Genomic DNA, 27742 nt, shown 5'->3' with positions numbered 1-27742 from the left:
ATCTTCAAGGACGTGTTTTGCTTTAAGCATTTAATTTTAAGAGTCCATAAAAAATGAACATTTCTCAGATGTTTTCCACTCACAGTCATCATGAGAACAAGCTGTCAAGGATGCATCTTTTACAAAAACACCCACATGTTGTTGAATCCACTAAATACAAAGAGTCCTACAAAAAACCACAACACTTTGAGAGGGGTTAATAAGGACTTTTGGCTTTGACGTGGAAGCAGAGGTAAAGAGTGGATGGAGTTGTTGAGTTTTCATGTGGGAGTGAGCAAGAAACGTCAGTCCCTCCGTAATAAAGCTCACTCTTCTCTTTCATTCTCATTTTACTCTCTCGCCTTGTCTCTGCTGAACGAAGGATTGGCTGAATAGTTTTGACCTTCGCTTATTCTCACACGCTGCACAGTATTAGCCCAGTAATTTTCATGCTTCTTATAAACAAGGCTCGATACTGTAATTCTACTTCCACTTGAACCCTTTCAAACACAAAATCACTCCCCCAAAAAACACGCTGCAAACAGTGGAAAAGTTCAAGAGAGTAATTTAAGTTCTCTGTACATCCACGCGATAAATACAGCAACAGCTACTAAAATGTATCTCGAACAGAAGAAGACAAAACGTTGAAGTGAGGTCTGCAGCTGATAAACAGAGAGAGATGTGGTGCAACGGTGGGGCTGCTGGGCCCCTGATACAAAGCGAGGATGAACTAATGCCACATGTGATTGATGGATGGCACTTCTGCCGACCGCTATGTGTGTGTGTGTGTGTAAGCGTTTAAAAGAAGGCACCAAATCCACTGAACCACGGGAAGTGTCGAGGAGCTCTTTTCTTTTTGGATTCTGCCTCCTTTAGCCACAGTTTCTTCCTCTTGTTGTCTGTGTGTCCTTCAAATTAAAAGAAAACGGGGAAAAATCATTAGAATCATCATATTTATTCTCACTTTCACTTTTTAGCTTATTTAAACGTTATGAGTTGTAAATAATAGTTTTATTAATGTGAATAAATCACTTGCAGGACTCTTAAAAGTGGATTAGCTTGGTCACAGTGTGCCTGTCATATAAATTTCCCGAGACATAACAGCTCGGGAGCACAGTGAGCCACCGTTCTTGTGGTGATTCAAGCAAAATGTGCAGAAAAACTTCAACTGCATCAGATTTGGGAAGAGACTGTAAAGAGTTCACGTCACTACACTACACTACACCCCTCCTGCTGATTGTTGACGATGCTTTTATAAGAGTTTTAAATGAATGTGTCTTTATTGGATAGAAGCAGTAGAGATACTGAGGATTTTCTAAGACAGCCAGGTTAGTGAGATGGCTGGACTTAGTTTTCGATCATGATCAGTGTGTGCCTGTGTCCTTCATGAGTTACGAGGCTTTTTTGAGCTCATAGCTTCAGTACTCTTAGAAAATGACTCAGATTTCACTGAGTAGTCCAATTACTGTGGAGAAATACACTAAGCAACACATTCATAATGAATCACAATCACTGGACATGAAGCGTCACAGCTTGCTTATACAGGTTTGTTGTCTTACTTCTGAACTGCCTTAATTGCATTAACTGCATAGAGTCAAACAGTCCTCTGAGATTTTGGGTCATATCGACACAAAGATGCTTCATTGGATTCAGATCTGGTGGCTGTGGAGGCCATTTGAGTACAATGAACTCCTTTTAATGATGTGTTTAATGATGTGTGGTCATAAAGGGATGGACATGGTCTGCAACAACACTAAGATAGGCTGTGGATTTAAATTAATTGCTAAAAAAAAAAATATCCCATAAAGCATTATACCAACGCCTCCAGCCTGAACTTTCAAAACAAGGCAGGATAAATCAGTGTTTCCATGTTGGTCACGTGGCACCAAGTGTGGTCTTCTGCTGCTGTAGCCTATCTGCTTATCAGAGATGCTCCTCTGCAGACAACTAAGGTATTAAGGTGCTTTCCTTACTGCTTGAAGCAGTCTGGCCATTCTCAGCTAACTAAATACTGCTCACTAGGCAGAGGTGGTTGTGTGGGAAAATCTCAGTATATAAGCTGTTACTGAAATAACGTTCAAAGTTACTTAAATCACCTTTCTTCCCCATTTTAATGCTCAGTTTGAACTTTATCAGCATTTGACTGTTTACATAAATGCAGTGAGCTACTGCTACGTCATTGGCTTGAAAAGGTTTAGCTAACAAAGTTTCCCGGTGAAAGTAGATTAAAGTTTTTGTCTCCCTTGTATCCTTGGACAACAGTATCATGTCACACTTCTTACTCTTTCAATTCAGGTATTTTCAGTCCCACTGCCACAAGTGTAAAAAATAAAAACTAAAGAAACCTGACAGGTAGCCACACAATGTGCCTTTACAAACAATTGTGAAAGAATGGGTTGTTGTAATGAGCTTGTTAAATTCAAGCATAATACTGTGAGTCAGTTTGTTAAATCTCTTCCCACCTAGATATTCGATAATCACGTGGCAATATTGTAAAGTGGAAGCATTTAGGAACCACACCCACAAAGCAGCAGATCACATAAAGTTACAGAGTGGGGTCTCTGAGTCCTGAGGAGGATGGTGTGTAAAAGTCAGCAATGCTCTGTGGAATCTTTAACATCAGCACAAAAACGGTGTGCAGGGAGCTTCATGAGCGAGTAGCTCCTCTAGGTGTAATGCATAAGTGGAAATTAAGAGAAATCTTGGATGGGCCTATCAGCATTTTTCTCCTGGTTTTTGTTCAAATTAAAGCTGTTAATGACTTGGCAACTAAAAGCTGTCTTTGTAAAGGATTGATCACCTATCATTAAATATATCAGAGGCTGCCTGTAGCAGTATGAAGGGTTCCTACTCGCAGTTAAAACTCTGAGCTTTAGTTTGCAGCAGCACTTAAAACCACTCCTCTCTCTGAGGACCCATATTTAAGTAGTTTGTGTCATTATCTCAGGGAGAGAATTAGGGCCTTTGTTTGTGTCGCAGCAGGAACTATGTACAGTGAAATTAAAAGTCCCCTCCTTAACTAACAAAGCCGCTATTATAAAGCATTCAGCGGCTGCGTGTTGCAGATAATTGCTCAGCTTTTGTGCATGACTTCCTGACCCCATGAAGGAAAACAGAGGGTGGACTCTGACCCCTGGTCGTTACTGCGAGCTAGAACAGAGCTGCCTAATGAACATCTCTGTCCTCTCTGTTTACATCTGCCAATCAAACACGCCACTCTTCGTCATCCTCCTTTGTGTGGCCATCAAACACAAAAGCAGACAATTAGCTGCGCTTATTAAGACTCTGCTCTTTAAAGGGGGTGGGCCTATGTGTGCTGGTAATTAATCAGCCCTACACGGGCGGGTGGGCGGACCTCTCGTTTGTCCCGGGCTCTCCCCCTCTTCCTCTGGTGGGTTCTGGGCAGAGTTCCTCAGGTGACGCTGGTGCAAGCCCAGGCCAGGAAGCGTGTTCTGTCTGCGGCGGCGAATGTCCTCCATGGGGTCCTCAGCTGAGACGTCTGTGGGTGTGAGCAGAGCAGAATGGCAATGAATCACACCTAAGCTCCTCGCTGTCTGGATGGTTTGCCCGAGGTGTTTAAATCAACATTAAACCCACCCCACCCAACCCCACCCCCCACGTAGCCTCTGAGAATTCCAGCCTTCTGACATGAGATGTGAAGTGAGCTGAAAGGAAAACATATTACCTTCTCATGCTCTTGGCAGTGTGAATACAATCAGGCAGCGAGAGAGAGGGGTGGGGAAAAAAAAACTAGATACACACATCTATTACACCAAGTTCAGTCCAAAAGGTATATTGATATAACCAACAAGAAACAAGAAAGATGAGATAAAACGAGAGGTTCAAAGAGTCCCCAAGGCTACACGGACCCCTTTTTCTTTCACACCCCAACCATATATTTCATTCATATTTCATCTGCCCGACTTTATTGTGATTAGTCATGTAAATAAAATGAGATTTGGTTATTCTTTTCTCTAGGTAATTTACATTTATATTGAATTAGTGGCAGGCAGGGTATAGGAGAAGGGAGGGAGGGTGGGTTGGAAGGGGGGGACTTATTATGCTGGGAGATTACAGGCAGATCTCATCGCTATTGTGTTGTGTAATTAAGGCAGTGGAGAGGAGAAGAAAGGAGGCCAGATGCTCGCCGTGCTGAACCCAGTCCCATTTAGAGGAGGGTCTGCAGCAGCACCCCACCCCCCAAAAAATACAAAATAAAAATAGAAAATCCCCTGCACAGCGTGTAACAGTCCAGCATTAAACTCATCAGAAGTCATCAGAGGCCCGTCAGCTTCGTTTGAGCCACCATCTACTGTACCTGCGCGAGCATAAACATAATCTTTCTAAAGGTGTCCTCCATGTTTTCTCTTCGCTTTAGGTCGATGGGATTTTTAGAAGGAGATCTTCAGATGCTTTCAGGTGGTGCTCAAGGGGGTTTAGAGGCAATCAAACACGACTGCTTGAGCTCAGGCCTTAACAGAGACAAAAAACCTTTGCTGGATTTCTATTCCCTCTGAATAGGGACCTTATTAATGCGGGTCATCCATTCTGACCCAAGCCCAATTTCTTTTTTGTCACAAATGCTTTAAGGTTAAAACTGGCTGAATGTAGTTATTTTCTCTAAACTTTAGGCGCCCGTTTTAACCCCAGACTTGAATTTCTTCACTCTAGAGTTTACAAATCAGCTTTTTTTTTTTTTTTTTTTAAAAACTGAACACACACACACACACAAAGATGTAAACGAGCTGACCCCCACATGGAGGCACCTGCTCCCAGCAGACCACCAGACAACAGGACAATTGGTGGCTTTATTCTCAAGGCTGCAGTTTGAAGGGAGGGGGTGTGCGGGCGGGGGGACTAATCCCAACCTGCATTTGTCTCATGATCCTATCAGGTGAGGTTAGACGGCTGGATTAAGCTAAAATGCATGCGACTTCAAGGGTGCGTGCTTCGTCCCAGCCTCCTTTACTCCTGGGGATCAATATTTGCATCCATTAGAGGTCCAGTGATAAGATTCCTTCTGCTATCAAGTTCCATAATCCATCAGCAGTTAATTAATTTCAACAACAACAATATCAAAAAGCAGTGATGATAATGAGATTTTTTTGTGTGTGTGTTCATAAAGGCAGCCTTTTATTTTCTGGATCAAGGACTTCATTTGAGTGAACACAGTTGAGTTCCTGGATGCTTTCATTTGCAGCTATTGTCTTGAGAGTGCCTGTCATTTGTCTGCAGGCTGAACAATGGTGTGTGTGTGTGTGTGTGTGTGTGTGTGTGTGTGTGTGTGTGTGTGTGTGTGTGTGTGTGTGTGTGTGTGTAAAGCCTGCTTGAAGCACACCGTCTAGACTGAAATGCAGGAGCACAGGCGTAAACGCCCAGGTTAACACGCAAACGCACACAGACACAAAATCCATGTGTGACTGACAAAGGCAGCCTTACTTGCAGCAGGCTGGAGCTTTAGTTGTCAACTGTGGAAGCTTAAAATAAATCACTGTTCAGAAGGACGTTAACCCTACATGACAACTACAACCACAGACCAGATTATTTTCAACAGTCCACCTTCCCCAGGTTCGAGACATCTGGTGGCGCGCTGATGCGACTCTGCTGCAGAGCACAGGGAGATACAGTCTTGTAGAGACACAGCCAAAGGGAAACTGGCAGCTTATCTTTGCCATCGTTCATAAAGTGACCAATGGTTTCAGGTTTCATGCTAAGCTGTCAAGCGGGCGAGGTGGAGAGAGGGGGGGGGGGGGATTAAAACAGGATGCTGCTTTCAGCCAACAGGAAGCCATCTCTCATGACATGGGACAGGAAATCACAGTAACGTGTCATACTGGAATAGATGGATGGAGAGAAAGAGAGCTGCAGGACCTTGGTCTTCACACCTTAATCACTACAATGGCCTGTTACAGAAATAAAGGGCCTTTATTTTTACTGCAAAACTGTTTTGATATTCAAATTATGAACACCGATGGACTTCTTCTGTGTTTTATTTGAATTTAATCTAAAAGACACATATGTCACTTGTTGCTCCATTTATTTCAATAAGGCTCCAGATGTTGTGAGCTTTTGCTCTCAGAGAAATCATGACGTCCTGCTGTCTATTGCTCACAAACAGCGTCACCTAGTGGCCACCTTCACATTGAAACGTGCGGTTTAAAAAAAGCAACAATTAATCTTCTTTAATAGGAAACATCATGAAGCTAATTTAATTTATATTCTTTATTTAATGCGGCATTTTCACCAAATTCTACACATTGAGGCCCATTTTTTAATTTAAATAAAATAAGCAGCAAGGTAATTTATTGTATCTTTTATTGTTGAAATTTTAATGTTTGTCGGGAAAAGGTCTCTCTTGTAAATGAGACATTGCGTCTCAATGGGACAACAAGTATAAATAAAGGTTAAATAAAAAAAATATTACCAACACAAGTAGATAATTAATTTTTCAATTTTTTTTTTTTTTATCATTCAAGGCGTCAAAATGTGTTTAATCCAAGCATATATTATAGATGAACACATTTTAGACTTGCACCAGGTAAACTTTTTGCTAACAAACAAGAATAAATGAGACTAAAAAAAAAAAGCCAACAAACAAAAATAGGCTTTTTATAGCGGAACCTGATTAAGATTTACCTCATTTTTAGCTTTTCACGCTATCACAATAATCCTCTGATAACCGTCTGTGCATGTATTGATATACCATCAATACAGATGGCTGATAGATCATTCGGCATACTTTATTACTTTAAATAGTGCCAATATAAAAAGAAAAAGTCACTAAAGCAGCGGCAAAATTATACTTCCTGTTTAGAGCGCCGGTGTTCTGGGAACTGTAGTTAATCTAATAAATTACACAACCCGAGTGTCCAGGAGGGGGAGCTATAGTACCACAGAAAATCCCTGCTCAGGTAACACCTTTTTTAGTCGCTTCCGCTCTTCTTTTAAAGGGCTTAATCGCTTAAATATATATATATTAGACCACCACAGGACATCGAGATCACATCAATGTGATCAAATGTGGTGTCCAAATTTTCGTTGCTTCTTGGTGCAGTTTAATAATCCTCATTTACATTAGCAACAACAATCCCTAATGTATGCAGCACATTTACACATACAGAGATATGAGTGGGAAAACGAGAAAGAGAGCATACAGGGCTGCAATGTCACCTAGCAACAGGACTGCGCACGCGCATCTGAAATCAGCGGTTTGCGGAGGGGGGGTGAAAGCGTCAAATAGGATGATAGGTGGTCTTCACAGCACTGAAACAGAAACGCAGGCACCAAATGGTGTGTTTCTGCATCAACGTTTCAGTTTTAAAGCCTCACCCTGCCCTTTGCTTCTTCTTTGCTTTCCCACTCCTGATTGCTCTTTTGCAAAAATATGCAGCGGGGCTTGTGTAAATAAACTAGCCCCGAGCACATTCCTTAACACACACATACTCTGTGCACAGTGACCTCAAAACAAACTGCAGTCATACACATAACCCAGTTTAACTGAGTCTATCATGGCAAATGTTTGTGCAAGCGCGCACACACACACCTACCTTTAATGCCTCCGAACACAACATGTTTGTGTGCTTGTAATCACGGACTTTCTCTGCTATTATCTGACACAGCTTTTACCAAACTGATCAGCCCAGTTACTTCTACCTTGGATCAGATCAGGGCCACTATCAGCACTTTTACAATAGCGCATTAAACTGCTATAAAGGGTGAGGCAGAGGTGGAAATGAAATAGAAGGGAGGCTGTTGCTTCAATTTCACCTAAAAGTAAAGCTTACCTATGAGAGGGGGGAAAAAAACCAAAAATAAAAATAAATAATCAGGGTGTGTTATCTTTGCTGTTTTCCTCATGATCTCTTGGAAAAATGATTAGGAGCATTATTTTAGTGAAAAGCAAACAGTGCATTGTGTAGTGACCTGCACTGAAACTGAGGCATTAGTGGGTTACAAAATGAAGCACAAGGTGAGCTCTGACTGAGAGTGAGTGTGCGAAAGAAGCAGCCGCTGTGGTTTCTTTTATTGCGGTTGTGTGAAGCAGCTTTTAAACAGTGAACGGGCGCAAGCAGAAGACTCACACATCCAGGAAGAGTGAGGCAATAAAGAAAGTCACTCAAGCAAAGAAAAAGCATCACACAGACACCAGGGTGACTGCAGCAGCACTTCCCTTCACGTTGCACAAAGTTTATTATCTAAATCTGAACTTTTTATTTTGCTGTTCTTTGTACAAAGACCCTGTGCGTCTGGTAACAGTGCTGGGAATCGGCGATCATGCACAAACAAACCAAAAACACACTGTGTGTCCTTTCCCCCCAAAATACACAAAAATGCAAAAGTGAGAAAAATGCACATTGTTACAATTAATTTATTAATGATCTGTTCATATTATTACACACGCGTGAACATGGTAATAGCAAACAGGTTAGCAAGGTGAAGTCCAAGTTAAAGACATTAGGGTGAGGTGGTTAAGCTTTCCTCATTCACTTGTTAAACTGGTCAAATGTAAAGAGCAAAAATGACATGCATAAGTCAAATGTACAGCATCTTGTGTTACCTTTTCCCCCCCTCCAACAACAAAGACAATATACACCCCGAAAGGAAAAAAAAACTATTTATATTTATATATACGTATAGTACGTACCAAGCTCTGTCGCAGAAGTTAAAGTAAAATTCAATTTACTGTAGAAAACAAAAACAATTCCCAGCAAGCTGGTCCCACAAAAATAATGGAATAAATACAAATATACAAATACTGTGGAAATGTCTCTTGCCTCCCCTCACAGCTAAACTAAAATGAGAAAATTGTTCTTTGGGAAATGAGATGCAGGAGGACACAGAGAGGAGAGACCGACTGCCGGAGATTTCCAGATGACAAAACTATGTTGAGGCGAGATAATTACTTGTTATCCAGTCTTAGGAGCTGCTCCTTACCATTAACAGTTAGAGATTTTAACTGACCATCCTCTACCACTTCAACCCGCTCCTGGCCGTTCTCAACGATCCTGTCAAACGTAAAAATAAAATAAAATAAATCCATAAATAAAAAGACAAAATACACTTTGGAAATCAAGAAGACGGGATAATGCCAGAAGTCTTATAAAGATTGCAGAGTTGAACATTTGGGTACCGTTTTGTGGTAATCCTTCTGCCGTTGACGAATTTGGTGGAGGTTGATACAGATTTAAAGTTACCCATTCCTCCTCCTCCTCCTCCTCCTCCTCCTCCTCCTCCTCCTCCTCCCCCGCCGCCAAATGATGATGAAGAGAAGGAGGTGAATCCTCCCCCACCCATGTCTCCAAATGAGCTAAAACCTAACAGAAGACAAACATTAGAGAAGAGAACTAAAATAGGGAAATTCTTCCTCTTTTGTTCAATAATCCTCTCTATGTACTCACCTGAATCAAATCCCCCAAAGCTACCTCCAAATGCTGGAAAGCCCCCAAAACCAAAGAGCGATCCACCCATCCTTGGCCCCCTCTGGTGACTGCGACTGCCTCCAAAGAAATCATTAAAGGGATCATCAGCTGTGAATGAAATCAGAGTAATTTGTGAGTAACACAGAACATCTTTCAGGAGCAGGGACAAAACTCCACGTTTAATCTGACATGTTATCACTTTCACCTTGTTATGGTATACATGCTCGCTTAAATGGACACATCACTGCCAAACTGTCTGCTGTCACCCAGTCACCAGTATCACGAGCAGGAGACTTTACTCTAGGAGAGCTGGACGGGTCCGTAGAAGGTCCTTAACCCATCAGCAGGACTATTACTGCTCCTTTGTGAAAGGAGGAGCAGGATAAGCACGGCCAGAGCAAAACGACCTCCAGCAGGCCACCAGCGTGAATGTCTCAGACCAAACGGAAACAGACTTCATGGGGCTGGCCTCAAGGGCCAACGTTTTCTAGCGGGGCCTGTTCTCACTTCTCCCACAGTGGAGCCAGACTGGCATGTACCACAAAATACCAGAATTGGCAGCTACACCATATTAACCCCGATTCTTTTGTCCCCGTGACAGAACAGAGAAAACCGACTCAGAGTGTTAAAACATTTTTATTTCTTTTTAATTCAATCATCTTCCGGAAGAGAGAGACCCCTGCACAGCTCAAACGCCAGTTGCAAGAGCTCTAACATTTTTAGCTCAACATGTGTCTTATATGGTGTTATTTCTGTACTTCAGACGTCACACACAGTTTCATTACAAGCGAAACGCCTTTTATTCAGTTCCTTTATTCTGTCTTATTTATTAATATGCCTGTGCACTAAAACTTCTTGTTTTTTTAGTCTGGCTGAGCACTTTTGTGTTTTGTAAGAAACACAACATAATTCCTAATTTATCCCATTAAGTTTACTTCAATTCAATCCAATTTTATTTATATAGCGCCAAATCACAACAAAAGTTGCCTCAAGGCACTTAATAGATACAGAGAAAAACCCAACAATCATATGACCCCCTTTGAGCAAGCACTTTGGCAACAGTGGGAAGGAAAAACTCCGTTTTAACAGGAAGAAACCTCCGGCAGAACCAGGCTCAGGGAGGGGCGGCCATCTGCTGCGACCAGTTGGGGTGAGATAACAGAGACTTTGAAGAGAGATGCCCTTATGCCCTCTGCTTTTCACAGATGAGAGCAAGTTACCCTGAGCACATGTGACAGATGTGCAAGGGTCTGAAGATGACGTGGACAATGTTATGATGACCGCATCATCATCATTCAGCATGACCGGTTTGATGGTAGGTCAGTGATAATGTGGGGATACATATCCATGGTGGACGGTACCCTGACTGCCATCAGGTATTGGGAGAATTTTGGACCCAGTGTTAGTACAGTGGGTCCTGGGTTCCTCGTGGTACATAATGCCCGGCCTCATGTGGGTAGAATATATTCAGGCTGCTCCAGGAGGATGAAGGAATCAACAGTACTGAGTGCCCCCCATGCTGGCCTGACCTAAATCCAACATAACATCTCTGAGACATCATGTTTCAGTCCATCTGATGCTACCAGGGTTCATCTCAAACTGCCCAAGGGTTCAGTGATTACCTGGTCCAGGTCTGGGAGGAGAAACCCCAGGGCAGACACATGGAGGCTATATAAATGACCATTTCTCAGTTGCTGCAATGAAATTTTAGCTAAACAGACTAGCCTGCAGCATCATTTCTTTCACTTTGATTTTTGGTGTGTTTTTTTAATTCAGTCCTCTGTAGGCTGATAATTTCAGACATTCAGCATGTTTTTATTCCCAACTGAGATCTGATGCATTTTCTAGGTGTTCCTTTAATTTGTTGGCTTTTGGTTTGTTTGTTTTTTGAGTATCATTATGCAAAAAATATCATCTTATTCTGAGGAGGTCAGGTGAGAGGCACTTGCTCACAAGAGGATAAAGTCAGGAATATCTTTAGCTTTGCTCTCCTTCCAGCAGTCTCAAACTAAGTGTGGTTCTTTGGAGCTGGACAGGAAGTACAGTTTTTTCCCTCGAGTACAGCCAGCCAGTTGCCAGCTCCTAAAATATTTAAGTACCTGATACAAATTTTTAAAACAAATTAAGGCTGTGGTGAATATCAGAGCATCCGTTTGCAATTTCTGGAACAATCTTATCCCTAAACTGTAAAAGTGCCGACCACTAATTCTCCTCCTAAAGCCCTGTGGACGCCCTACTAATTGTGCTCTGCCAATCTGGGTCAGCCCAGCAGGATAAGGCTGGATCACTGGCACCATTTGCTGAAAGAAGACTCCTCCTTCAACCTTGAATGTACTGAGGCAGTGGCAAGAAAGCTTTGCTTGTTCCCTCTGACTGAAAGCCTAAAATAAGAGTATCTGCTGACTGCTATTGCAACCACATTACTGTCCATTTACCTTAAAGACCTTAGAGGAGACAGCTGAGCTCCTGCAAAGAGGTCAGAATGACAGCAGGCTTCGCTGAGAGAAAGTGAGGAACGGGAGTGCTGAGGAAGGCCGTTTAAACACTCGGACTGTGATTTAATTATTGTTACAGTGGTGCACATACAGATAGCTGGAAGAAAAGCTGAGTCATTCTTAAGTAGAAGGAACACGCTCTCGTGCTCATGTACTCTGGCAGAACTTAAAAAGAGATGTCAAGCGCAGACTGGAGATTAAACAGCCAAGAATGTGCCACGCCTGTGTAACACCTCACAGAGCATGAAGAAAGTGAAAGGGCAGTATCACAGTGTACAAAAGCAGGGGGGGATTTAACAAGGCGGTCTGAATATATGAAAACAGTTTAGAAAACTGAATTATATAAGCTGTGTTTTAAAAGCAGCTGTCCCGAAGTATAAAACAGTCATCTGCTCCTCGTCCACGTCTTCACATTTTCATCTGAGAATAAGAGTGTGCCGTTCTTGGCAGGCAGCTCGGCCCTCAGCACTGTGCGATTCTGTTTTTGTCTCCAAACACACCCCGCCCGCAGTCTGCTGGACGCTCCGCGGTAGCCGAGTGATCCACCGGACCAGCTGCTGGACAGTCAGGACTCCAGGCTTGATGGGCTTTTAAAACATATGTCAATCTTCCTCTGATTTGCCATGTTAATAGAAACCAAGAAACACACCAACACGGAGATTAAATAAACTTAAGACAGATGACTTTAAAACCTTCTCCGGGTGCATACCAATCAAGCAAAATAAGGTTTAAACTCTAGTTTAACTGCAGATAAACTTCACTCTTCTGCATGCAGACTCCATGGTTTGCCATTTTTGCTCTCACTGTTTACCGAAGAGCGCAAACAGCAACAGCTGTGCTTACCCGTGTTCAGAAGGACACAAGTTTACATAATGAAACATGACGACTCCCTTCTAGCTCCAGTTCTGTGGTTCTTATTTAAGCGTCATATTTAATGATTTTTAATATTTAAATTTTTCCTGTCAAGTCCAAAATGCACAGCCGTGCTCGAGTGTTCGAATTATATCGTGTTTTACATGCGCTCTGACACACAGCGCACACACAGACACACACTTGCCGTTATTACATCTGCTTTTGTTTTAATACGGAAGCTATTTTTGAAAGCATTCCAGTTGAGTGATGCAGACTCTCAAATCCATCGTCTGCCTGCGTCTGAGCTCCATATTTAGAGGCACACAGGGTGAACTACACATGCCTTCCAATCGCAGACAACCTGGTAGAGCAACTAAACGTGTTTTACTAGATCACACTGAACGCAAATATCGGCATCTTCAAAGGATGAACTGGATGGCACCTCAAGACACGGTGACTTCAATCAGTTAAGATCAACTAGCTCTTCGCTCCTTACTCTTTGTTACAAGGCTCATTATAGTTTTATCTCTCATTTAACTCATCTAAACTTGTGCAAAGGAAAATGAAGAATGGAACAATCCTGTCTATAAGTGTGGGTGTATATTTGTTTGAATTTATCATAAAGATTATGTGAACAAAGGCTCACAAAATGAACGATCTAAATCCTAATTAATTAACTAACCGAGGAAATGTAATGAGGTTGAAGCCAACATCCAGCGGGGATACTCAGCGTTTTCTTTCATGCGACATTTAGTGAGGTGAAGTGAAGAGTGCTTAGTGCATTGGAAATGCACATTACAGTCCTGTGGGGGATTAGCAACAGGCTTTCCTGAAGGCTTCCTGGGTCTAACGCTCAATCTACACAGCAGGAGCTGTGTGCTAATAGGCAAACTAATTAGGAAATAGAAAAATCTATGTTTAACATACAGATAACTGGGGCCTGGTGGATGCTCTGTGTCTCTGAGCATTTTTAGGTCATCCGTGAATATTCTGGACTAGATAAAAATATGAGTTTAATAATAGCCAAAGCACATCCCCTCAGTCCCTCTTTCAGTTCTGAAAACAACATCCCATCAGTGCCTCTGAAGTGCACGCACAGAAATGGCTTACCGAATAAATCTGTAAATGGATCTCTGCCGCCGAAGAATTCCCTGAAAACGTCATCGGGGTTGCGGAATGTGAAGCTGCTGCCGAAGTGGTCATAATGGCCTCCTATTAAACATTGAAAAGAAACAAGGCTTATAAATGGCACCACACTTCAACAAAGATAACACTGCAAACACAGCTATCATTACAAGCTGTCAAAGCACCAATGCAAATACCAAATGTCCAGCTGTTTCCACCTGATGCATGTTGGCATTTCATACATAAAGTAACTGATAAACTTATGAATATGGAAACCTTAACGGATATCTCCTTACCTCCTCCTCCTCCACCACCTGAGAGGCCTTCTTTGCCATATCGGTCATAAACATTCCTCTTGCTTTCTGCAATAGAAAGAGAAGGACTTTACATGAGATGAGAAACAACTCGGAGCAACTGAAGGTGAAGCGCCCTCCTTCCTGCATTATAAACCTCTGTTAGGATCGCGAAAGACTCCAGATTTAACACATGATGGCCTCAAGCTAACAGCCTCTTTTAATTTTCACTGAATAAGACTACCAAGTAATTCCAAGAAAATGACTAGAGACAGTAGTGTGCTATTTCAAACTACAGCTGTCCACTGAATTTTTATTTTAAATTACAATTTTAGCTTCCAATTGTTAAAGCAAGTTAAACGAGATGAATAATACTAAATAATACTCTCACGTTTGACCCTCCGTAAAAGTCCAGATTCACTACCAGCAGTATGCAGTAAATTTAATTCAGCAGACATTTTTTAATTATAATTAAACCAGATAAACTAAACAGTGTTAAAGAAAATCCAGTCAAAAGCATTTATGATCTTAATACTGACCACAATAACTAATTGAGTGGCTCGGTTTCACACCAAGCTTTTATTAATTTATTATTTATGTATTAATAATTCAAAGACTTGTTCCAACTAATTTAATCAGTAAAGGGGATTTGACAAATCTTGCTTTGTGAAGTCATATAAAAAATAAATAAATAAATAAAATAAAAAAATCAGTGTTAATACATACTATAGACTAGGGATGGACCGATCCAATATACAGTATCGGTCGGACCATACAATGGATAGACTCAAGTTTTACTTTGCAAAACGCAGTGGTGCTGACTAAAGAGTTTCATGGTTTTTGGGGAAAAAAAAAAAAAACCCTATGAAACCCCCCCCATACTTGTGTTAACCCCTTATTGCCTAGTGTATCATATTTGATACATAGTTTTGGGGGTTTTTTGCCAGTTTTTGGGACTTAAACATCATCAGTGTGAATTTCTCCCCCTGACAAACCTAAATAAAATTGCATAATTTAAGCAATAAAAAAACAAAAAAAAAACAACAACACAACAACAACAACAACAACAACAACAACAACAACAACAAGCAAATATGATACAAATTAAATGTCATATATGGAAATTTAAACACGATTAATTTTTTAAACAATTACAAAAAATTAAACAAATTAAATTTAAATAAACACTATTTTCAAAAAATGTGAATTTTCTGGCAAGTATTTCCTGATTCAGGCTTTAAATGGTTAAGTTTTGTATAGAAATTTCACAAAATTCAGTCTCAGATTAAATGTGACAGAAACAGATTACACTGACATCCATCTTGATGAAAGATGAGCGTCATGATGCCGTGTTTGTATTTATTTGCATTGCTTTCCATTCTGGATGTCTAACATATGTTAAGTTATACATTCTACAAGCTGCTTTTTTAAAAGTTGTTGAATATAAACATTATTTTGTGCTCATATTGCACTTCTTTTTTTCAGAATCAAAGAGTTTTCAAAATCTGCATAAAATTGCATTTTGAATTACTTTTTAAATATAACTTTAAGTACTTAAGTTTAAAGTTATTCAAAAAGTTAAAATAAAAAGATCAGTATTGCTGAACTGCAAAATATTTTGGGTGCAGTGTATTTTTTTTTCTTCACACAGGTATAATAGAAAAGCTTCAGTGTTTTGTTTTTTTAAAACTTGAGTATGAACAAAATTCATTTAAAAACAGTTTTATTGATTATAAAATAGACTATATTGGAATCATATCAGTATCGTCAGATATCTAAATTTATGATATCGGTATCGGACATTAAAAAAGTGTTATCGTGCCATCTCTACTATAGAATAAATTGATAGTTTCAAGTAAGAAAGAAAGTAAAAACTAAACCCATCATCCCAGTTTACATTCCAGTTATCCCATCCTGATAGTGGTGCTACAACTTCTTAAAAATCCCAGCTACCCCTGCATCTTTTGATCCAGTGTCTGCTATGAAACTGAAAAATGATGCTTACATTTAAATTAGAGGGGCAACTCACTACTTTCCTATGTCTTAAAATGTCAGATTTCTGGGCTCTAAACCAATGGCTGAAAAAACAGCAAAAACAATCTAACTTCACATCTGGAAACGCTAAAGCACATCACTGTTTTCTATCAGTTTTACCTGACAGAAAACAGTGATAACCAAAAAATAATCTAAATAACTTACAGCTGTTATAGCTCCCCAATGTGAGGCACAGAATAATTGTGTTTTTTTAGTATTGGTTTCCAAAAATGTGTCACGTTGATGGCAACAACACTTTTTGAACATGTCTCTACCCTCGTATTTATACAACAGGAGCAAAATGTCACTGTTTCTTAATAGCACAAGCTTCACATCTGAGACAGTAATGGCTTCAATACAGCTCATTTCAAACAGTGCACTTGAGATACACCAGCTTCTTGTTCTGAAGTCTCACCGTCTGAGAGAACTTCATACGCCTCTGACAGCTCTTTGAATCTTTTCTCTGCCTCATCCTTGTTCTCAGGGTTCTTGTCTGGATGCCATTTCAGGGCCAATTTTCTGTAACTGAAATACAAACACCATAAAGTCAAAACACACACAGAGTCAAGAACGAGTCGTCATGTCTCGATATAGGGGTGGAAATCGTTTGCGCATGTATGACAGAGATAACATGCCCCCCTCCCCCAATCAGAAACATATTCACACGACTGCAGCAGACACACGCTGCGTGTCCTTCTCGCCACCCAAGCAGAAATAACAAAGACAGCCTGACACTGCATTGACAATCAGCGCGGGCCTCGCACAGCGGCTTACGCTGCATCAGCGGTTTGTTTTTAAGCTCAGCAGCAGCAGCACACACACACAAAGATGTTCGAACAAGACAAGGGACTGAAAGTCAGCAAGGCTTTACACAATCCAGGGATTCAATCCATTACAGACCTATAGCCAGCAGTCTTTGTTGTAATCTGTGACATTATCTTGCTGACTAAAGCCTGGTCACAGTTCAGTTGGACGCGATGCATGCAGCACTGTTGGTAATTGTGCAACATACCTCTACATCTTTGACATCTTTGTAGCCAGAAGTTCACGGGGAAAATCCACAGCAGAAATTTTCTTTACTTACTAACCTTCATATTGTATTATACTTTGACTTTTATCCAGTAAGTTCTTTTTTAGTTGTGCTTCATTTGCACTTCTTTAACCTCGCTTAGATGTGTTTTGTCATATTTTATCGAGTGATTTTATTTTATTAAAAGCCATTTTGCTACAAGTTGCATCTAATGTTTTGGCTGCTGTGACACAGTCATGTCCCAACTTTTGGGCTGAATAAAGTGAACTTTATCTTATTACAAAACACTGAGCTTTGTATTAACATAAGAGCTTCTGACTATAATTTAATACCCACTAAATTTAATAAACAGACACGATAAATGAGTCTCCAAGCATCGCAGCAGCTTTCTGAGGTTGTATTTTAGGCCAAATGCAGACATGCTAATAACCATTACCTTAAACAGATAGTGTTTAGGTTTAGTAAAGTTAGTGTGCCAATAATTTCTAATTAGTAATAAACTTTAAAAAAGACGTAGATCTATCATCACGATATTGGATAAATATCAACTTCATGATAATATAATGATCATTAATGAAAACTGCAGTTTCGCCTGGTTTTCCCACAAAGAGAGCTTGGCTCATCTAGTTTGTACAGACTGATCTAGAGTTAAAAAACGTGATACATCATCTTTCTGTAACATATTTTTGGCAAATGGCTATTCTTGGCTAGGATGATCCATACTGCTCAATAGTTTCCTCCTCTCTTACTTGTTTTCACCGCATTACCCAAAATAACTTAATGGAGCTCCTGGAGCACATGCCTGATTTGAAGCAGGCTTATTTCTGTCCTCAGCATTAGCATTGCCTCTCCTCTTCACATGTCCAAACAAACTGCTGTTATTGAGAAACCACCGAGGAAGTATAATTAACTGGAACGAGCCTGATCAGTGGGTGAGCAGTGGTGGGTGATTGAAGGTGGAAGGTATTTGACAAGAGCACGGTTACAGGAAGAAGAGTGGAACATTTCTGCAGAGCACTTTCTCATTTCTCCCTCTCCCTGTGTCAGTTTATACAGCGACAGAGGGATATAATTAACCTATTACGCCCTACAAGTGGCCGACATTTAACGTCAACACTGGCAGAAAACGGAGCACAAAACACTCGAGGGGGACTTACGCTTTCTTGATGTCTTCTTGCGTCGCATTTTTCTCGACTCCTAGTATATGGTAGTAGTCCTCCATGGTTCTGTCTGTCTGTGGGTGCTGTTTTACTTGAGGGTCTTGTGCGAGTGGCCTCTGTGGAAACAGTAATGTTCTGTTAAGACATGTTACAAGATAAAGCCCAAGACTCTGCAACAGCCATGTGTGACGAGTAAGATACAGCCCTTCCAGTCCAGAGGGGTATGCTTGTAAAGGGGAGGGAGGGGGCTGCTGGCATTAAAAAGGGTGGAAATACCAAACAATATTGCACTGCACTGAAATAGCAATACCAGGGACAGAGAAGGTAAGCTAATCCAACCCAAGCAAAATTGCATAATAACCGGGGGATCATCCTTCACCCTGAAGCTAAAAGAGAGAAAGTATGAAACATGTTTTTCTTTTGAATTTTGGAGCCAGCTATAAAGACCATGAATCACTTTTTTCCCCTTCTTTTTAAATCATGATCTAAGGTTAGAGTTATGAAAAACAAGACACAACTGGTCTGGTTAAAAGTATCAGAAGACATTCAAGTCCTCCAAGTTTAGCACCACATTTACAATTTTTGTTTTGTAGCTTTACAAACCTGCATCAAGCAGAGAGATATAAAACTTCTGTGACCTAGATCTTAGTGAAATATTCACCGTAAAAAGCAGTAGACATTGGACTGTGTGGATATGAAACAAGTCTGCAGAATTAAAAATAAGTCAATGGAGAGAAATAATAAAGGATAAAAGAAGAGGACTAATAAAGTGGTCATCCATCCTCCAATTAAGAGTTCAACAATTGTTCACTGACATGCTTCAAACTGAAAGCTACAAAGGTAATGCGCTGCATTTTATTGCTTGAGAACTTGTTTATTGCCATTTCCAATACACAATAAACAAATATTGCGTAACCTGGCTTACCACTCTTACAGCTAATAAATAACTTTTCAAGTTTAGCTAGGTCACTTCAGCTAGGGCTGGGTGATACAAGGAAAATCTCATATCATGATATTTTATAGCTATATCGTGATACACGATATATATCATGATATGTTGAAAAATTGCACTGGTATACTCATTCCAAATTTTCTACTTTGAATACAAAAAATCTGAATGAATTTAGTTTTATTTTAACCATTTTTAACCATCAGTTGCACAGAGAAGTTTTTCACAAATGACAATACTGTGACAGTAAGTCTCTTTCTGTGATCAACACTAAACCTTAAACAAACGAAAGATCATAGCGACAAGTAATAATTCACTAGACAAAATAAAACAAAAGTCTGACCAAGAACAGTCACAGGTATCAGAGCTGGTTTATTTAACGTTTTCTTTGGTGTGTGCTGAAATGCTGCCATGTGTTTAAAACATTCTTAATTTTTCAGTAGATAAGTTTACAGTTGGTGGAATAAATTTGTGGTACTGCTACCTTTTGCGGCAATAGTTTTACTGCATGTTATGCAAATTACTGCATTTTTGCTCAACATTCTCCTTGTGAAATCCAAACGTTGGAACGGGGAGATTAATGATGCATTTGCACCGTGTGGGAGGGGAGGGAAAAAAAAAAAAAAAAAAAAAAAAAAAAAAAACTTGAATTACATGCAGACAGCTTAACATTGCCATGGTAATTTATACTGTTGTACGTGGGAAAACTTGCGATACATCGAGTATATTCAATATAGTTTCAGCTAAACCTAAAACGTATTAGCAAAAAATAAATACATACTTTTCATTGAGTTTATTGTGGGTGTGTTTATGAATGCACTGTTAACCCTACCCCCTAAAACAAGATGAAACAGGCAACTATGGTTAAATTAACTATTATCTGAAGTAATCGAATACCTTTTCCAAGGCTAAGAAATACATCAAACTAACTTCTACATTCACTGTGTAGCACTTCCTCAATGCATGACAACAGCAGGGAACTATTACCAATGGACTCCAGCTCTTTGATTCACAGCAGCTCTTTTATATCATATGTATACATAGTCTCTACTAGAAGCCTGTTCTTTACACGTGCTAGTCAAGTTGTGAACAAACAGCTGTAGCCTTTAGTTCATTTCTTTAGATTAACTTCAGTGTCTTCATTAATGCCTAGACATAAAAATAACGACTCAAAGTGTAAATCAACTTGATTTCGAGCCATGTGTCATATTTTGGAAACCTATGACCAAACAAAAGTTACTTTTTAAGATGCATATATGCAAGAGCGGCCACACGTTTCAAATGAATACTATATTATAAAACCCGCCTCTTCCACTACACCCCGATACTCATTTTTCAGAAACTGACTTTGAAAAGAAGCTATAAACTCAGTACTGATGTTCAAACTAGATCTATAAATATAAGCTAACTGTGAGAACAGGTCCTTATTTTGGATCCAGGGTGATGAAATTACCAAATTTCCCTCTGAAACTCTTATTTTACTTAAAGGTGAGAAACATTTCAGCTTCTCTTGTATGGTTGCATTCAGGTCTTTATTTTATAGGACAAAAAGGCTGTTGCACTACTACTACCACATATTTATCCTTAATGTGTTTGTAAGGAAAACAGGCCAAAATCCTACTTTTCATTGAGGGATGCATTAGCTGTTGTACTGAAAGATATAAAAACAAACCAGTGAGGACTACTGGAGTCCACTGTGTTCTATTTGTTAGCTATTTATAACCTGTGGCCTTTGCAGATAGATTGTGTTTGTGTCTGTTATGTGGGGGGTTGGGGGTGTTTGGCACAAAGTAGTGCCAACGAGTGTCTCCTGGTGGGGACATCGGCACAGGCACTAAACTCTCCTTCATGTATCCAAGTAAGGCAGCAATTCCAAATCTCCCTCTGATACTTTATCATACAACCTCCATCTAACTTGACACTAATTTAGCCCGCAATCTAAATATAAAAAAGGATGACCTTCTGAGTTTTGTAAAAAAAAACAAACCAGTGTCCTGACTCATATCTACTTTTATCTCCCTCACTTGAGCCATAACTGACCTGCTCACCCATCACCAGCGCCCTCGCGGCAGTTGGGATTTAGTGGACACAAGCAACTTCTAGAGATGCGCTTTGCAGTACTGCGCAGAGCATTAAAAGTGCATTCATGCTTGCATGTGCCCTTTGCTTGCATTACACAGCTAATGTAAATGAACTTGATTCCTCTTGTGCCTCAGAGTAAGCACATGTGGGTCCAGTCAATCCCATAATGCATCAATTAAGCAAAGGTGATGGCTGTAAATGTAAACAGCAGACTACCAGGATTTTTTTTTTCTATTTTCCTAAAATAAGCTATTGTAAAAGTGCACTACAAAAGCAACTTTTTCTGAAAAACAAAGATTTATGCAGTTTTTATCTTTTTGTTAAAACTGAGTATTAAACAAACAAACAAACAAACCCCAAAGAGACATGCTGTGCAATGTAATTAAATATAATGGACACAATCTCACAACTGATGAATCCCATGGCATATACAAGAAGCTAACCTTCTCCACAATAGCCATACACTGCAGTAATTTGGTTCCTGCACCATTCAAAAATCAAACCTAATCATTTTAAAGACCTTAAAATATGAATTACAGCTAACTAGTGTTGAAATCATAGACAAGGCATAATAATTAGTTCATTCAACTGGTAAAAATCCCTACGGCAGACAGTAATTGATGCCACAAAGTGAATGTCTTTGGAATTTGACCACTGGTCCAACAAAGTTAACACTATTTGGGGTGTACACCAGGTTGCTGACAGCTTGGCAGCTCCCATGACTTTAAATGAGTCACGGCACTGGCAAATTTTCCATTTTCATTTCTTATCAAAACCACAAGGCAAGGCTCTCAAACCCACCACCTACCCTGTGACACGTGTACTGATGAGGGTCAGGAGTCTAATTTTTGGACAAAGGGTGACAAAAATAAGCAATCAATAATGACCTGACCTCTCGGTGCACCTCTCTTATGTAAGATCAACCCAACAGGAATCAACACAACACTTTGGAGGAAACACATGCAGGCAAGCTGAGCAGCAAGAGATTACAACAACATCGGTTTAAGTTTTCTCAGCTGTGCCATACTGGTGTGCCAACTGAGATCGCCCTTGAAGGAGCAATATTATGTAACTGTCGATGAACGAGACTCTTTACTGAAGAGCCGCAGAGTATTCATCGTTGTTTGCATTTATACTTTACGATACTGCCAGTACGAGCGAAACTGAGCTAGTTAAAAGCTGCTTTTACCCCTTACCAGTGGTTGAAACAAAGTAAACAAATTCAATTTCATTGTTTCTTTATAAAATGACAAATTAAGTATCTTAATCTAAATTTATAAGTGGACCAACTACAGTTGCTGTACTCTGCATCCCTGTAATCCTCAGTGTATTATTATATTTGCACAACAGTCCACTTTCTGGTTCTTTAAATGGTGTGCTTTGAGACATGTCCAGGTATGCTGTGGGACTTTGTGGTACATTATACAGCTACACAAGTGTTAGAAATCCTCAGCTTATTCTGTGTGTCAGTACTCTGCATGCAGTCCTTTCCCCAGGAAAATAAAATCCTTAAAAGGAAGGAAACCCCTGTTTGTTCATAGAGTTACTGGGTTGTGGGAACAATGACATTACAACAAAGTCAGTCGATCAGGAAGAAAAAATATATATATAGTAAGATGACATATTCTTTCATAACTTACAATTTCTCATTGCAAAGTAAGTGCAGGTTTGATTAGATTAAGGTAGATAATGTGAAGAAGCAGCAGGAGAAGAAGAAAAAGTAGTATCAGCAGAAGAAGTTGCTTTCCAAACCTAAAAGAAGAGTGGATGACAAACAGGGAAAAATTCAACAAAGATGGACATTGCAGATTTTTTTTGTTGAATTTGGTGGAACTGTGATCCGAATTATATGTAAGGAGAAACTATTTTTTCCCCCTATTCGAACACTGGAGTGGTCCTCCAAAGCAGTGATTACAAAGTAGCAGGAGTAAAACAAGCAACGCTATTTTATTTGGACTGTCAGATTTTTTGTGCCATTTGAGACATTATCATTTATTGAATGTGGTCTATTCTTGGTCGTAGTGTATGACTGAGCTATAATCATTCAGGTAAATTCCATTACAGAGCATAAATCATTGCCCGAGTCCAAGTTTCAAGAGCATGTTTCTACAAGTTTTCACTAACATTCAAACACATTAGACTGAAGAGTTAAACATAACGTGAAAACACTTTATATGCAGTACATTAAGAGCACTCAAGGTGTACATGTTATGACTTACTGTTTTATTTGGTTTTTGTCATAGTCATTTACAGATATTTATATATTTATAAGTAAATATTGGGTGAATAAGACTAGCTGTTACTGAGGTTTGTATTGAAGCCTGTGAAGATGGAGATGCTCAGTAGTCATCAGGCATATATGAACTGTTCAATTTAGTTCTATTTAGCCTACTGAAGGTTAGATGTCCACTCTGACTGAATAATTTGGGATGAAATGTACAAATATCCTTTTTAAAAAGCACGTATGATCAGAATCCCTTTCATTAGAACGTGAAAACCCAGTTTAAGACCATCATTTTTGAGCATTTCTAGCTCAAAAATGATGACCATCACATACGATCAGTGTTGAAGAAACAGCATATTTATTATACGATTCAGTCTAGTATCAGCAGCTGCCGAGGGTACAGACAGAAGTCTTGTAAATGTTTTTACGACTTCTGTTTCCACAACCCCCCAAGTTATTTCACCACAGACCAGCCCAAGGGTTTATCTGCTGATTGAAATCTCAGATTAGACTTCAGCATTATGGTTTGCGTCTGTGGAAGTCGGGTTATAAAAGCCGTTGTGTTTTTAGGGCAACTATGTAATCAGAAAAAGGCATCTGAAGTATTTCTGTCAGCGTCCAAGAGCACTCAAACACCACTAAAAATGTGATATTAACAAGACAAGAGCACTGGATAAAACAGGCTCTAGGCAGCTGAGTCCAGGACATAACACAAATTACATCTGACAGAACAGAGAATCAGATGACAGCTAAACACAACAGCTAGCCTGTGTCTTACCTGAAACTATTCATGGCAATGACAAAAGCATTTGTTTTTAAGCAGTACAGGAGCGTTGTTCTCCTCACTTACTATCATTGGAAACACGTTTACCACAGAAGACCTCATTTACAGTAAACACTGAGTGTCGTCTTGCTGGACAAAGAAACCCAAATTTCAGCAAATGGGATAATTTTGCTGATCCAGCCTTTTTTTTTCTTTTTTTTCTTTTTTTTTTTTTTAATAAATAAACCCATCAGCTCATTTAAAATAAAATAAAAAAAACCAAACACCTCAACATCTGCTGTACCTCTTGGTCCTATGTGGCACTTTGCAGACGATTTTCTATATATTATAGCTGCATGATCTTGATCAGAGGGCAGTGGCAAAAAAAGAAATAAATGTGGAACAACCGGTAGTGCTGGCTACTCCCACTGCTGGGTTTATGCTATTGTTGGTATTTAGCTTTTCCTCTTCCACAGAAATAACAAACACAAGACGTCTTTGAAGTGAAGAAAAGTGAAACCAGGTGTCAAAGCCTTTGTTTGCTGCTTAAACATTCTTTTCATCCCATCTCCTCATCACAATGACCATCGCTCATGCTCTTTGCTATTCAAGCAACCTTTTCCAGTAATCAGCACTCTACTTGTGGACTGCATGTCTCTTCACCTATGAAACCTAAAACAAACACAGCAACAGGAATTCTGCTTTAGGAGGAAATGACCAATGTTCATTTCATATTCAACAAAGGCTCAATAGTGTTGTTTAACATAGCTTGACAGCTTGATGTCGTTGTAATGGTTCTATAGTTACTATAGTAATTTGCTGGAATCAGTCAGCAACAAAAATCAAAGTCAAAGGTGGCGAGCTACATGCTGTAAAGCATACTGAAAGGAGTGGTATAGAGACTTACTGTATGTCAACAAATAAAACACAAAGCAATGAGAACATTTGCTTTGATAAGATAACATGAGGGACTTCAAACTGAAACTGCAAGCCATCAAATTGTCAAACTCAGAACAATACAGAACGACAAACCAACAGTGCGTCACTCAACGAAAACCTCATAAGAGGCTTGGTTCATCAGAAGACCGTCAATGGGTAATACGCCCTGATGTGGCAATACCGCAACAAAAATGAAGCCGCCACCTGTTTGAACTGGACTTATTGTACCAATTTGGTCTACTAGTTAACCAAAGGAGGAAGCTGATCCTCACTTAAAGATGACTGGAAATGAAACTGAATTCCTGTAAAACATCTTAATGACTGATCCCTGGCCTGATCCCCCCTTATAGAGGAGACCAGGCCTTTCCTGTAGCTTCCCCTAAAGTCAGGTACAGACCCCTTCAAATTAGGAGTTTTCCAACACTCAACATCTTCAAAACCCATCTAAAAACTCATTTTTATACCCTGGCATTTAAACCAGACTGAGTATTGGCATTTGATTTGCATCCATCCGTTTTTCTGTAATGTGTTGGGGGTTTTTAATTGTTTTTTTGTTTTGTTTTTTTAAAAACACCAGGTATTTGTGTCTCCTCCTGAGATCAAATAAGCGAACTTCCCTTGTTCGGTGGACTTGAATAACTTTGGAACCACCAAGAAATGAAATACAAATCAATTCGCACCAGCCAAATTTCACAATAAGTGTATCACTGGTTATATTGTTATATACCTTCTTAAGCAGGAGCATCAATTTCAGTTTATGGGTCCACATGCAGCCCAGAGTTATATGAAATGGACTGGACCAGTAACTAACAGCTTTTTCAAAATACTGAAATAACACAGCATTTAAATGGGAAAACTGGAACAGTTAATGACTTTGCTATATCTTCCACACAAAACCATCCAGTGGGCCAAACTAGACCCTTTGGGGAGGACTGACTCCTCTGTCTTTAAGTCACATGGCTCCTTTTAAAATAATTAATTATTTAATATTAGGCCCTTACTAAAATAAGACAAAACCTGGCTTTGAAAGACCCTCATATGGCAACAGTCAGTGGTTATTTTAGTAACTGCTTAATAAGAACTTGTTTTCAGATGTACTGTGCTGACAATCCAATTATCAGTTTATAACTCTTCATAAACTTAGGAGGGAGGGGGGGAATAAAAATAAAACCCGTTTTATTTGAATAAAACATGTTGGCCTGGTGTTCTTTCAAGAATGGAAAAAGAGGTCACCCAACAACATTAAAACTTGATTAGCAGCAGTAAATAGCAGAAATAGGCTGAACTTAGTCAGTGGCCACTTCCTGTCACCCCCCCCGTTCTGTAACCAATAGTAACCAAAAACGTGCTAAACAAACTATAGTCCCCCCCCCCCCCCACACACACACACACACACACACACACACACACGCACACACACACACACATACACAGAAAACGTGTTTATTTTCTCTCCAGAACACTTTCTGGAAGCTAACTAATGTCAACAGACCAATCTGAGATATCCCAGCTGGAGCCCTAACTTGTGAACCTCTCCCTCCGCATCTGTTTAACAGAAACTTCTAGAAAAGTCTTAAAGCGGAATGGGAAGTTTTAGCCGTCTAAATTTCCAAAACAAATCCACTAATATAAATATATGTATATATTTAAAAAACAAAACAAAAAAACAAAACAAGACAGCAGTGATATTACACAAAAGCAGAAATCTCTCTATGGTAGTCTTAACTTTAATATCCGACTGTAGACTATGCTGGCTAACGTTAGCGTTAGACTGGCATTTATAGCATCACTGGTACCAAATACAAGTTTATCATGCAGTCATACACCCCTGAATTTACTAAATAGTTTGTATAGACGGACTGGGGTTTTTTTGTTTTGTTTTTTAATTTTTTTTTTAATTTTAGCCTGAGCTAACTCAAATTTTACGGCAGCGAGCAGGCAAAAAGGCAAGAGATCCACTCGTTATTCTCACACGCTAGCTTAACTATGGGGTAGTATCCTGGAAAACAGCCTCTCGGACACAAACGAAAACTACATTTCTGTATAAAAATAATCTTAATATATCCTAAATGATTCCAACATTAGCAGGGGACATACTGGGTGACTCCACCAAAGCATCCCCACATGTACTAGATGTACTCGATGCGGCAACACACGACAAACGCTTTTCGCCGCTCTTTCTTTCTTTCCTTCTTTCTTTCAGCAAACTGAAGCCAAGCGGCCCTCTCACCTAGTTCATCTCGAGCCTACCTGAAAGAAGGAAATATCCGCCACAATAGCCACCTGATTGTAGCTGTTCCTCCTGTTTTCCTTGCCTGAGTACGGAAACTGTAACTGCAGCAGCAGCTGGTAGTGGCTTTCTTGGTAGCTGGTTGAGTGGCCGCTGATATGGCCTAGC

At 39.8% G+C, this 27742-nt stretch overlaps 1 protein-coding gene across 2 annotated transcripts; it reads right to left on the bottom strand.

The window, feature by feature from the left end:
* On the bottom strand, window positions 1–27742 carry dnajb6b (DnaJ heat shock protein family (Hsp40) member B6b). 2 transcript variants are annotated; one of them, XM_085418891.1, is made up of 10 exons: window positions 27595–27742; window positions 18385–18503; window positions 16613–16722; window positions 14167–14232; window positions 13856–13957; window positions 9378–9506; window positions 9110–9293; window positions 8914–8984; window positions 3335–3478; window positions 1–887 (listed from the first exon to the last, which is right to left on the bottom strand). In XM_085418891.1, the coding sequence occupies exons 2-10, from the start codon at window positions 18447–18449 to the stop codon at window positions 778–780; spliced, it is 981 nt and encodes a 326-aa protein (XP_085275017.1). In that variant the 5' UTR covers window positions 18450–18503; window positions 27595–27742; the 3' UTR covers window positions 1–777. The 2 variants fall into 2 exon arrangements, with proteins under 2 accessions (XP_085275017.1, XP_085275016.1); XM_085418890.1 differs by having other exon boundaries at window positions 2–887; window positions 27628–27737.

Source organism: Rhamphochromis longiceps, linkage group LG9 (genome assembly GCF_057381845.1).
Source record: "Rhamphochromis longiceps isolate RC_006_pf linkage group LG9, R_longiceps_female_GT1.1, whole genome shotgun sequence".
NCBI classification, from domain to species: Eukaryota; Metazoa; Chordata; class Actinopteri; order Cichliformes; family Cichlidae; genus Rhamphochromis; species Rhamphochromis longiceps.
The sequence above is the reverse complement of the archived record's forward strand: the minus strand, read 5'-3'. Positions and strand labels throughout refer to the sequence as shown.